Source organism: Rhipicephalus microplus, chromosome 6 (genome assembly GCF_043290135.1).
Source record: "Rhipicephalus microplus isolate Deutch F79 chromosome 6, USDA_Rmic, whole genome shotgun sequence".
NCBI classification, from domain to species: domain Eukaryota; kingdom Metazoa; phylum Arthropoda; class Arachnida; order Ixodida; family Ixodidae; genus Rhipicephalus; species Rhipicephalus microplus.
Window position 1 is genome coordinate 188,180,170 of NC_134705.1, and position 13,459 is coordinate 188,193,628.

At 44.2% G+C, this 13,459-nt stretch overlaps 1 protein-coding gene across 3 annotated transcripts in view; it reads left to right on the forward strand.

Annotated features, from left to right (window-relative positions):
- The first annotated feature begins 4,139 nt into the window (after nucleotides 1-4,139).
- LOC119166984 (uncharacterized) overlaps nucleotides 4,140-13,459 on the forward strand; it is a 28,577-nt gene continuing 19,257 nt past the window's right edge. The window contains exons 1-4 of one of the 3 annotated variants that reach the window (XM_037418385.2): nucleotides 4,140-4,330; nucleotides 6,361-6,658; nucleotides 8,444-8,526; nucleotides 12,435-12,555. In XM_037418385.2, coding sequence (XP_037274282.2) covers nucleotides 4,323-4,330; nucleotides 6,361-6,658; nucleotides 8,444-8,526; nucleotides 12,435-12,555 — 510 coding nt within the window. In that variant the 5' untranslated portion in view covers nucleotides 4,140-4,322. Of the gene's footprint in view, nucleotides 4,483-6,154; nucleotides 6,223-6,261; nucleotides 6,659-8,443; nucleotides 8,527-12,434; nucleotides 12,556-13,459 lie in introns of those variants that run through there. The other 2 variants (XM_037418384.2, XM_075867264.1) reach the window with 2 other exon arrangements.

Consider the following 13,459-nt stretch of genomic DNA (forward strand, 5'->3'; position numbering starts at 1 on the left):
ACTCAGTCTCCACCAAACTGCGGGTCCTGAGTCAGAGAAACAAGCGGATGGCGACAAGGCTGTTGGACATTGCTGGTCGTCTCGAAGAGATGAGGGCAAACAATGCGAATGTCGCGGATAAAATACTAGAGGATAAAATATCGTCACTACCGCGAAAGCAGCAGGCAAGTGTTCGCGCTTGCTTTCAAGCTGCCAAACAAACCAGCAAGCAGGGCATGCGCTACAATCAGGAGTGGATCCTCGAGTGTTTACTCATGAAACTAAAGAGTCCCCGGCTTTATCAGCACATCAGAAAGAACGAAATTCTCATGATGCCCAGCAACACTACTTTGAAAAGATACTTGAGGTCATACGAGTCGGCCTTCGGTTTTAATCAAGCAGTAATGAACACTCTAAAGAAAAAAACCGCGAGCATGTCAGACCTCGAAAGACACGGCGGACTATTGGTGGACGAAATGAAATTGTCAGAACATTTCAATGTGACGGCGTCTGGCCAGATTCAAGGCTTCGTGGACCTTGGAGAATTTACGAAGCCCGAAGACAAGTACCAGCAATGTGATCACGGCATGGTCATCATGTTTGTGCCTTTCGCTGGAAAATGGAGCCAAATTGTGGGCGTTTTTGCGACAAAAGGAAATGTGAGAGGAGACATTTTATTGAAAATTCTCATGGAAGCTATCATCCTCGTGGAACAGGCGGGCTTGTTCGTCGACCACATCACTTGTGACGGAGCCCCCTGGAATCGAAAAATGTGGAAGCTAGCGGGGGTGTCGGCGTCATCGAAGAAAATAAATGGCGCCATACAGCATCCTGTCGACGAGATGAGGAAATTGCACTTTATCTCCGATTTCCCGCATCTGCTAAAATGCCTCAGGAATGGTCTTCTCCAGAAAGGCTTTGCAACACCAGACGGATTGGTACGTATAGATTCATGGTTGACATTTTACAAAGATTGTGTTTTTTGCATACATTGCATTACCTCAACCTATATTTCTAGGTGTCTGTGCATCCGGTTCGGGAGGCGTACCTTCTAGACAGAAGTGTTAGGACACTGAAAGTTATGCCCAATTTGACCGAGACGCATCTGGAACCAAACTCATTTGAGAAGATGAGAACCCCTTTCGCCTTCCAACTATTCGGTCCATATGTCCTACGGGGCCTGGCCTTCTACAAGGAGGACATCGAGAGAAGGTGTGGCAGCATCGAGGCAACTCAGCTGTTCTTCTCGTGAGTTGCGCCTACGTTCCAAATGAATTAAGTGTAATCGTAAACATCTCAAACGCATGATGAGCGCTCTTCTGACATACATTCTTTTTGTTTATTTTGCAGGAAGATCCAACGACTGATCACCGTGATGACTTCCAGGTTTCGGGCCGAAGCGCTGAGACCAGCTTCTACAGACGCGGCATTCCTGTCCAATTTTCTGGACTTCCTGAATGACTGGGAATCATTCAGTGACAACAAGCGGCACTTTCTCAGCGAGTCCACTGCCATAGGTTTTAGGGTCACTATAGCAAATACCCTTTCATTGCTGAAGTACCTGACAGAGAGCGTTGGATTCAAATATCTCATGACATCTCGACTTAGCACCGATCCCGTGGAACATTTCTTCGGCATCGTTCGCCAGTCAAGTGGCTGCAACGCGCACCCCTCTCCGGATGAGTTTCTAATAACCGTCAACTGCTTGTCCTTTTATAACTTGGCGCACAGTGTGGACAGCGCAAACGCAAACCCTGACATGATAAACGCTCTTGTCACTGTGCATGACAGACAGGGTCTAAAGGTCACGCACAAAAAAATTGATGATCTTATATCACAGGGAAAACTTGGCGAGGTCGAAAGCACGATTGCCACGATGCCAGAAAAGTTTGCTGACCACATCGATGTGACTTTGGAGAAGAGTGACTCGAGACTCATTTACTACACAGCAGGGTACGTGGCCAGAAAGTGTGTATTGAAGTTGGCATGCGTACAATGCAAAGAAGTGCTTCTGTTTGAGAAAGCTGTCGCGGTTGCTGAACAGCTCCCTTCGCAATTCACGGAGCAATGCGACTGGGGTGGACTTCTGTACCCCTCACGACAGCTGTATGATTTCATTGCCTCACTTGAAAACTTGTTTACTGAATGTTTCAGTGTTTCCATGTTGCACACAGATAGCATCTCTGACATCCTTTCATTGGTGAAAACTAATTTTCTGAACTCGAAAGCGGTCGGCTGTCCAGACCACAAAGATGCAGTGAGCACAAAGCTCGTTTCGTTCTACGTGCTCACTCGCCTTCACTTCTTAGTGAAGGGAATGAACAGGGAAAACGCTTCGAAACGAGCGAGAGCAAAACACTTAAAGCTTAGCAGGACAACATAGAGCCTGACGTTCCTTGAGCGACGGTGTCGAAGTCTTTCGATGATATTTATTTTGTTTTTTATATTTATGCGAAAAGCTTGCGCAGTCAATTTAAAATAAAATATTTTGCGCATATCACTTCTTTATTGGTGTCTTTCAGACTTCCTATCTATAGGTGAAAACACGTTCATGTTTCGAGCAAATGTTTGCATGGACACGTACCGCAGGCACGAAGAGAAAAGGTAAAATATAACATATTTCATTAATACCTACAACGTATACCAGCACTAGATGCCGAACAAAAACTCATCATAAAACCACCGCGACGGACGTGCGTCCGCCCTATAAGTCATTTCCTACGAATAGCACAGTTGCCGTCCGATGTGACTAAACTTCCTTTGCCAACACCCTCACGTAATCGCAACAGGACTGGTTCAGTTTTTCAATAATATCACGCGTCCCTAACGAATAGCTGCAAATTTGCAGAAGGGTTCGCATACTTTAGCTTTAATTCTCGTGATAACAGCTGGTAACTTTAGTCTTGCATCATATTCAATTTGCTGCCGTGAGTCTAAATTTGCACCAAACGCAAACTTACTTATATATCCCAGTTATATTGACATTTTTAAAAGCATCGCAGTTAATGCTCATATTACACTTTCGATGCGTACGTTTTCGCAAAAGCCAAATTCAACTTACGCTCTTGATTGTAAACAATTACCGTGGAAATCACGGTACTTGCGTGCGTGACTACCTATACGAGCAGGGCGTTTCGCAATATAAACATTTAGATTTTGTTGAACTGGCGCGGAAGCACGGTGCGACGCCGTTCACGGCCACGCACGCACGAACGAAGCAACAACGCTGCGAGACTGCGCCAGACGCGCGAGCAGCACGCGAACCGCGCGAACTATCAGACTACCCACCCGTCGCGAACCGCGTGGCAAAGGGGACTTGTAACCATGGCAACCACGGCTAAGTCTTCAGGTGAAGGCGATGGTAGCGCCACCTGGATTTTCCGAAAAAAACGCCTCAGCGTGGAGCCTTCAGTGGACCCACTCCCCCATTCTAGTACACTCTACTCATAAGGCTTGACACATATCGATGCCGATGGTGCTGCCCCAATTGATACTACGGATACTACACGGACAAAATTGTAATAAACTTTCTACCAAGTTATAATAGTTTGTATAAATACAATCGTTTTAAAGTATGTATCAATTATTTTAAAAACATTTTATTTATGTATATGAGTTACTGACATTGCGGATTATTTTTAGTTTCGGTTCTTGTTTACAGGCGCTAGGTTGTAACGCTGAGCTGATTCGCGCGGTTCTGACCCCGGCGCGATCGATAACGCGGGAATTTCTAAATGAGTTCGTGGCTTGCATCTTGCCGTCTTTTAATGAAGCGGGAATGCTTGCGTTTACGCGAACAAAAGCGGACCGTTTCTCACACGTAACGCTACATAATCATACTCGGAGAGTGTGAGAGCAATCGCGAACCAGTGAAAATGCGGAGTTTTGCCTCAAGGCTCGGATATGAATGTTTTTTTTTTTTTTTTTTCGTGTGGACGCTGACCGCGCGCGTGATGTAAGCGTAGTTCACGCAGTCGTTATACGAATAAACTGCCCTCATTATCGACGTCTTGACGAGGGGGTTGTTTTTCGTATTACAGATTTCCTGGAATACCATATACAGCCACACTTGGGCGCTTGCGATTATGTCATTGCGTGCGGAAAAAAAAAAAAAAAAAACGCGCAACGTTTTTCCGCGCTGCGTCCGAGCGTGCATAAACCACATCCGCTCTGGTGCGCTGGCGGCGCGGTCCGCTGGGCGCTGGCCGTCTTCCAAGGGGGTGGATACCCGCTGCTGGGCTGTCCACGCAGCCTGGCGCGGCCTAGCTGTCAAATCGGCGTGGCGGCGTCATCACTGGGCCGTCCGAAACGCAGCGCAGGAGTACGCTCAGCGCCCCTTTGAAATGGAGAGGTGATTCTTGAAATCGCGAGCTCCAAAGTTGTGCTTGCCTTCCGCCGATCCTGACAGATACTCCCGCAAGAAATGTTCAAATCGTATTCGCGTCTCCGAGAGGGAAATGCGGCGACGCTACCTTCCTTCGCTTCACGGGCTACCGACAACAGGTAGTACTACAGACCAACTAAAAAAAAAAATGCAACGTTGTATACCATGTCTAGCGCGCTTGTGTGCGTTACAACTAAACTGTTTCGCCTGGTTAGAGTGTAGCCTGGTTCTCCAAACTTTCGTGCTGATCAGATGTGTCCAACGCTAAAGTTCTTGGCTGAGCATTGAGTACAATGGCGAGCCCGTCGTCTCATAGAGATACATTGCTCCGCGACATCAGCGCACGTGTGTATTGCATGCAGTGCTCGCTGTGAACATTGACACGTACGGCTTCGTGGACAAAGGTGTGTGTCGTCATATATGTTGACGCGCCCTTGCCCCCGTGTCGCGGCTCGCACCTGCGGTCCGCGCCCTATTGAAACGAAAAAAACTAAAGCAACAATACACATCACACTCCCCCGTCCCATTGCCTCCTACGCCCTTCGCAACGAGCGCAGCGCAAGTCTTCCGATAGTTGTACGACGTAGAATCGATCGCGATCAGTCTCCGGACGCAGCTTTCTTTCCCCTTCTTTTTCTTTGTTTCAGTCTTACTGTGTACTTGTGTGTTTGTGCTGGCCCGCGCCAGCACCACCGGCTAGTGATCAACCATGATGCGAAGCATGATCCTGGTAGGAGTTTTTAACCTTGCTTTATTCTCGGTTGAATGACTGTCGTGCGTGTAATGCTGATGTATTTCTTTTACTGAAATTGTGCTAACGAAATCGAAGCATATTGCTCGTCTGACACCTAACCAGGCCTGAGTAATTACATCGGACAGCATTACTACCTTTTGAGAGATGCATCGTCTTAACTAAAGCTTTCTGTCTGGTCATGTCATAAAGTCAGGAGTTCCATTTTTCACTCCGTGCTTCCATATTTAACCATTACAGTGCCTGAATACTCGAGACGTGTACTCTACTATTCACGATGAAGCTGAAAGGCCTTTTTTGTTGCATGTTAGTGGAGGTACAAACTGGTTAGCTCTAAGAGCAGCATTCACTGACCATATGCAGTGTGACACATTGTCAGTAGCAGACGCAGTGGAAGTAGATTTCTGTAATTTCCAGCAAATGTTCACAAAACGTAGCGATTATGAACTTTCGTTATGCAAGTTACCTGTTGTCAAAGAGGTAATAAGATCAAGACAATGTTTACTCTCCCTATACGTGAATTTAAGATTCAGTAAGCAGCTGTTTTACTTATATTATGGCTGGTATGTTAAATAATGCAGCCATATCGTATGTTGCTGGTCACATCCTCATCAGTTCTTCATCAAACTGACATCTTGTACATTTAAAATTTGTGAACATGGGGTGTAGTGGAGTCACTTTCCTCAAGCCTGTTGCAGCATTGATGACAAGACTGCTTGTCGAAACGTTGGCTCCACGGACATCCCCTCTTCAGGAATTTTTCATCTCTTCAAGCTTCCACTTACTCCTGAAGTTGGGTCTTCTTTGCAACTTTTACGTTGTTGCTTCTTTACGGTGCATCAATTGCATGGCGCATGCCTGCTTCAGGGCTTCCGCATGCTTGCTTGCATTGCACTAATCATTGTATGTCTCTGTGAATGTGGTTTATGCTGCGATACCGCTCGTTGCATCCGTGCATGCTACGCTTCGCCCCTTGTCTGCGAGTCGTATGTGCTGACGTCTGAGCCGCTCGCCGCTTGCGCCCCCGATTCCAGTCGCAGATGATGTCCGGCACCCGCCGCGACAGCCTCGTTCCTGAAGGCTTTGTCGCGGCACGCCGGGAGAGTCTGCGACCCGATGGCCTTCCTTTTCCAACGCGCCGAGGCAGCCTGCTGCCTCCCGAGATCGCTCTCAGGCCGCGCCGGGATAGCGTGAGACCAGAGCGGAGGGACAGCTACATTCCACCCGAACTGTTCCTTGGCCGCAGGGTGAGCTTGGCGCCGGAGGCCCTCAACCGAAGGCTGAGCCTGGCAGCAGCTGTGCTGAAGCCGGCGGCAAGTGAGAGTGCATCCCCGAACGAAGATAACACCCCGTCCGGCAGCTACTCAAGCTTCGAGGCAGTGGTCCGCGACCGGATACTGCAGGACAAGAAAACAGACGTCGATGTCCGTGGCGAGCCGACAGTAACCTTCCGCAAGGATGGCGAACAGATGGGCATTGACCTCGAGGCAAAGGATGCCTTGGCACAGCTCAGGATGGGTGAAGATGCCCCCGTGTTGGAAAGGGTGAGTGAATCCTGGGGGAGGGCTTGTATTCTTAATACATCTCTGTAATTAGTCACTACATAATTATTTGGAGGAGTAGGAGCATTAAAGTATCTCTGCACCACTGGTGCATGTCAAAATTTAGGAGTACAGTCAACTTGGCAGGTTGGCACTGTTCTAATTTTGTTACAGCATGACTAGGAAGATGAACATGCTAAGGCCTACAAACGATGGGACACATTGCTGTGCCCCATTGTTTGTGGACCTTATCATTTTCATCTTTGTCACACTGTAGCAAAACGAAGCTACAATTGCATATATTTAACAATTACAGTGGGGGAAAAGCTGCATTATCCTGGTGGGTCTCATTGAATCTCAAGAAGAAAAAAAAAAGAAAACACAACAGTGCTGTAACATTTTTTCAACGTTTGTTTGGTAATGTACAAAGTAAAGGCCTGTTCATGTATTTCAACATACTGTCTTAAATTACTAATTTATTAAAAAAAAACAGTTTGTACCGCTATTTGTAGTTAATGTACAGCCTGTTTCTCACTTAGGGGAAATCTGGGAGCACATGGAATTGCTATGCGGCCAGCGCTATAGTCGCATGCAGGCAGCAGATCGCGCTGTGCGGATGCATAAGAATTGTGGTGTTAAACCGCATCATCTGCGATGGCTGTGTGCGCTGGCTACATTGTCGGGTATCCTGCTGATTTAATTGCTGCTGCAAAAACAAGGCCGATATTCTGTACTAAACGTGCGATGCCAACCTTCATTGGCTATAATGGGGTTCTGAAAACAGCATCTTACAGCCTACGCTGTTTGCTTTTTCGAAACGCCGTGGTTCTGGGTGCATTCACGTACATTTCTTCTTTGTGTGCCCACTGCAGTATGCTGCAGCGGAGAAGGCCACAATGACCATGTATTGTGCATGGTGTTCATTTCATGCTAAAGAAAAACGAGGCGTGCTACATCATCTGCTGCGCAGCTATGCAGGTTCAACACAATAAAACAAACCATAATGAGTTCAGGAATGCTGTAGTTCAGGAACCTGATCAGGAATGCTGGAGTTCAGGAACCTGATCATGGCCGCATCACGATGCCATGGGCTACGAGATTTCCCCTAAGTGTGAAACAGACTGTACATTGAGGCTGCTCGATCAAAGACTGATTAGCTTTTGTAGGCATATCAGTGGGTCCATAATGGAGCGACAAGGAAAGGATAGTCATGAACTAATGAATATTGAAGTGGAGGATTTAGTTTGACCCATTAATCGTTATTAATGCAGCAGCTCTGTGCTTCCAAGAATTCGCAGTGACAGTTTTCTACAGCCTTGCTTGTTTTATTGTGTTGTGCGTCTTGGTGTCTTCTAACATGGTAGCCAAGTCGCATGCCACTATTGCAGTTCTTGCGTCACATAAGATATGGCTTTTCGTAGTTATAACTTTTGCCGATGTTTTTTTTTTTGCTTTCCTTTTTTATTTTTTAGTGTGAAATTAGAAACTCCTCAATGCTCTCTCAAATATCTGTATCAAGTCTTCTAGATGATGTGAAGTAAGTCGTACGACTTTAAAGTGTTTCTGCATTTGCATACTGCCGCTGCCGAGTATGACATACTTATGCACAATTTATGATATAGCGGCCACTTACACGTGAAATGCATAATGCATGGAAGCTTTGTTGTTAAGCTTATATACTTTGCTGTCTACATGTGCGATTTATGCAGTTCAAGTTACGTTTGCTTATCCATACAGTGTCCAAATGCCGTTATTTGTAAAAAAAAATTATGAATTGTTCTTTTGCAGGACCTTATACTGGCGAGCGCTCTGGTCAGGGATGCTATGGAGAGCTATCATTCAGACTTCAAGATGACTGAGAAAGCAGTCAGGTTTGTGTAACCTTTTGGTGGTTAGATTTTGAACACAGTGACCTTCATCATATTGATTGATTGATCTGTGGGGTTTAACGTCCCAAAGCCACCAAATGATTATGAGAGACGCCGTAGTGGAGGGCTCCATAAATTTCGACCACCTGGGGTTCTTTAACGTGCACTCAAATCTCAGTACACAGGCCTACAACATTTCAGCCTCCATCGAAAATGCAACCGCCCCAGCTGTGATCGATCCCGCGACCTGCGGGTCAGCAGCCGAGTACCTTAGCCACTATACCACCGTAATAAGCATAATAAACATAATAAACATTGATATAACGAATTGTCACTTTCAAGGGATTATGTGTCTTCAGGTTGGAGTAGACATTTTTCGCAAACAGCTCTACATTTAAAAAAAGCACGAAGACATGTATTATCGTAACATTGGCATATAGTGAAGGCTTCTATTATTAATCCACTGCTGATCATACCAAGTCCCAATGTTTTTGTCAGTCTTGGTCTTCTTTGGATTGCATGTTAAAGTGAAATTTTCTAACAGTTACAAAGTTAGTTACAGCTTTGTTTTCTTTGGCGTATATGTTTGTTGACTGTCGTCGATGCTTGCTGTAGAGCAGAGCATCCTAACTTCTCAATTTTTCTAGCGGCAATACCCGTACTACTGACGCAAAGGCTGCGTGTTTCGTCCCTAGTGGTTATTAGTTGTTTTTGTCTGCTTTGTAGGGGTCTTGCAGCGTTTTTCCAACTCGGTCAGAAAATACTGCCGATTGGTGATCAAGGCTGCTGTGAGCATGCAAGCTCAAACATAATAGTGTGGCACACTGCCTGAAATTTAAAATTAATTTTCAAAGTCATCCAGAACTGATGCGCTCTTTTCCCGACAAATGATGCCACTTACACAAATCAGCGGCACTACATACCCAAAAGACATGGCCATTGGCTGACTTGAACAGTGCGAGACGCATAGTGTTTACCACTGCCACGGCGGTGTGCCGCAACATGCCTGCGCGGCAAGCAGGTGCGCCACGCAGCGTGTATACATTGGCTGTGAGGGCATTGAAAGAAAACTAAAAAGAGTGTCTTGTCTTTTATTTCTTTTCTTCTTTGTTTAGTTTTCAGTAGTCTTGCTGTGGTGAAAGGAAAGAGGAAACTTTTAGACAGCTTGTTTAGGAGTGCGCGCTCCCCTAAGCAGAATTTCGACCTAACTAGCCAAACAGCTGACCATAATGAAGCTCTTAGAGTGTGGGACAAACCAGCGCAGGTCATAGCTGATGGATTCTTAAAAAAACTTTGCCCCATTTGATTCGTGTGGCAACGAACTCTGATTGTTAGGTCATTTAATAGTTACTTGGAAAAGTGTTGCAGAGCACTTTTAATTAATCTCTTTGCATCTTAATTACTATGCCAGATTAAAATCTACAAACAACTCTCCCCACACTTTCCTTGACTTCATTCTCGCATAGCTCCAAATGGATTACGTAGTTGTCAAAATGTGGGCCTTTCAATCCATTTTACTTTTTTTCTTTGATAGGTTAGTGGTATTTTAAAAGTGCTTTGAGCCTCAAGTCATTCTTCTGGCACATCAAAATACTTAAGCAATAGCAGATACTGTGTGTGGGGATAACGTAACTATGCTCCCTTAAACAAGAAGCAGGCGACCAGTGTTTAATAATCATTGTTGTGAAGTCTATCATTCAGTTCAGCAGTGTATGGAGTTCATGTTGGCGGTGTTTTTGTATCGTGGGCGGTATCACATTTTCATCTTTGTGCAGAATGTGTCTGTTGACAGTATCGCTGTTACCCCGTGAATGTTGTAGCTTCTGACGTAGGCTATCAGAACAACACAATGCAGGCATTGTGTAACTGTTACAACGATCCCCATTTCATTGTTCTTAAATGGGGCCGAATAGATAAGGGACGGACAACAGTTAGCAGCATCACACTTTTGCTTCAACCTTGTGTTATGTTGAGCACACTCAAAGATTTAAACCACATCTGAAAGCTCTTTAAAAGATAGTCGTATTTACAATACTGACAACACCATTCGAAGACCAACTAAATATGGACATCAGTCATGACATAATTTGTTTTTCTGTTTGCTGAACCTTGCACCCATCTTAGTGCTGCTTGGCCATCACTGGGCCCTGTGCCATTAATGACCATACGACTATTTATCATAATTGGTGCAAACTCCTACAAAAGAAGCACATGACTCATTATACAAGATATCGGCAACTAAACAGAGAGACATCTTATGTTACCCGGTTTCTTTGTGGGGCAAAACAAAAAGTTGCATCTGTTCTGTCGATAACAACAACAAAAAAAAAAAACTAGGTGTTCCTGCTTATATACCACAAGCTACCAGCATGTGCAAATGAGTGCTTTGCTTGCTCAGCGAGGAGTTTTCACAGGTGAATGCCACCCAACGGTTGCAACTTTCACGCAACATTAATGCTGCACTGAAACAGTCTTCTGCAGTTCAACCTCTTGGAAATGGGGAGAAATTTTTGTGGCTACAAAATTTTTTCCACAAGGAGAGTCACTCTAAATATTTATAACCAGCCATCTTCGAATGATGTTTATTGGCTCATCGTAGCATAGAGCACAAGCACAGGTTTCAAGGGCAGAGTCAGAACTATTTTTCTTTTTCTGCGGGGAGGTTCGACTGCACTTAATAAATGTTTGTACTTTGGTTTGTATGTGTGTGTGCAATATGTACATGTGCCAAATTGAAAATTTTGTTTGAACCCCCATCTCTTCCTCCCTGCCTACACCAATGGTTGGTACATCTAAGTTCTTGCACAGAAGTTGCCTACAGGAAGTTTAACTCTTTCCAGACCGCACCCGTAGGGCGCCGGTAGCCTGTTGTCAATGTTGTAAACTGCTTCAGATTTGGATGCACGTTAAAGAACCCCAGGTGGTCAAAATTTCCGGAGCCCTCCACTACGGCGTCTATCATAATCATATGGTGGTTTTGGCACGTTAAACCCCACATATCAATCAATGTTGTAAACTGCTGCTTTAGATACATTTCATGCAGTTTATAGGCACAACGTGCTATCTGTCATGAAAGAGAACCACAGTTTTATTCTTTATGTAGATTGTTTCCTTCTTTTCTCACAGGGCCTTGATATTAGGATGCATTCTGAAAATGCATAAACGTCAAAGTGCAGTAGAAGGCGAAAATGCGCACTGCGGATGTTACATGCACGCTTGAAACGATTGCAAATGCACGATCGGGTCTGTTTGTGGCTTATTTTATTGATTTATATAACGGCAGCGAGTCTGGGAGATCCTGCTTGCTGGTCGTCCTTTGATTCTGAGAACGACGTTGATGCAAAGCAGCCTGGAACATTGATCGGCATCGCTTTCTGCTTCGGGCTCTCTTAGTTCATATCAATCAATCAATCTCTCTTGCTGTAGCTCATTGCGACCAGCACATTCACTGGTCTTCCTTATGCTGGAGTATTTGTGCGCAATTTATATTAAATATATAGAGTTTAGATAATACTCATCATTATGTAGTAAACATCAGGAAACTGATGCTTCGGTGTATTGAAGTTTTATGGCTTTGCACTTTAACTTTTCTGGCATTGGACATCAGGAAAGCTTTGTCAAGCGTTAGAATGTTTCGCTATGCTTGGTTTGAAGCTATCAAACACAAATTTAAAATATTGGTGGAAACATTAGGCGCTCGAATCAATACAATATATTTATTATTTTATGAGTTATATGAATAAGGCTTTGCTGTATTGGGTTTGAAGACATAAAGCGCACAGTTTGCTTGAAAAGCTTTTTTATTTCTAATGTTAAACTTCTACTATACTATAGTTTCAATGGTGACATAAGCTGGCATAACGCTGACATAAGACGTTTCATGTTTGTTTGTTTGTTTGTTTGTTTTTCAGGATCTACAACATGTATCACCACTGGGGCTTGCAGCTGGTACTGTACATTTTCATTCTAATCAATCACCTCCTGGCTGTTTTCGAGAGACCTGCTGTTCGCGGCTGTGAACTTCCCATCTGGGTATGTTTTTTTTTGGTATATGAAACACACGCAGTGATACACGGATCTAGTTTAAATGCTTTAGAACTCCAATTTCTCAAACTAGTACTTTTGATTCACATTCAGAGTGATTCATAAACGTCAGTAGGGTTGTATCTGCAGTTCAGATTGAATTTGACTGTAACGTGTGGCCTTCTGTTTCTTGGACACAAATTCTGTTTATATGAAATGTGCCTTCGAGCTTGTTTTCTCACATTACTGCTTTATTGTTGTGGAGTTATCTTTCTTGTTTTTTATACTGAGATCAGTTCACTTATTTGGCTCACTGCTTCCTTTATGAGACCTTCAAATTGTACACGAAGCTTTTGGAAATGCCCTGAATTGTTGAATACTTTACACAACCACATTACACATTTATACTCTAACCTAAATTTAATGTGTACTGTTGTAATGAACTATAACTTATAACTAACCAAATAAAGAATAGCCCTGTCATAGTACAGTGTCATAGATATTCATTTATGATGAATTTCAGGTATAAAATTGTTTTCGTGTCAGATGAAACTTTGTTATAAAGTTTGAGTGCACTCAAGAGTGTTCAAGCATTTTGGTAATTTTTCCTGCGCTTTCCATTGCACCTTAGCGGCTACAGTGTTGTGCTGCTGAGCTCAAGGGCACAGATAGAATTATCGGCCACAATGGTTCCATAATGTTAAACTACAAGAACATCTGCGTGCTTTAATTTAGGTGAAGGATAAAGACTTTTAGGTTGTCAAAGTTTGTCTGGAGTCCCTGCTATACAGCATGGCTGGTCACCACATCATGCTCTAGGCACATAATACTTCCAAGGTTTGGAAAAATTCAACCTAAATTGAGGAGGACGCTGGGCAACATGAAACAAGAAATGATAGGTGTAATCTTAATG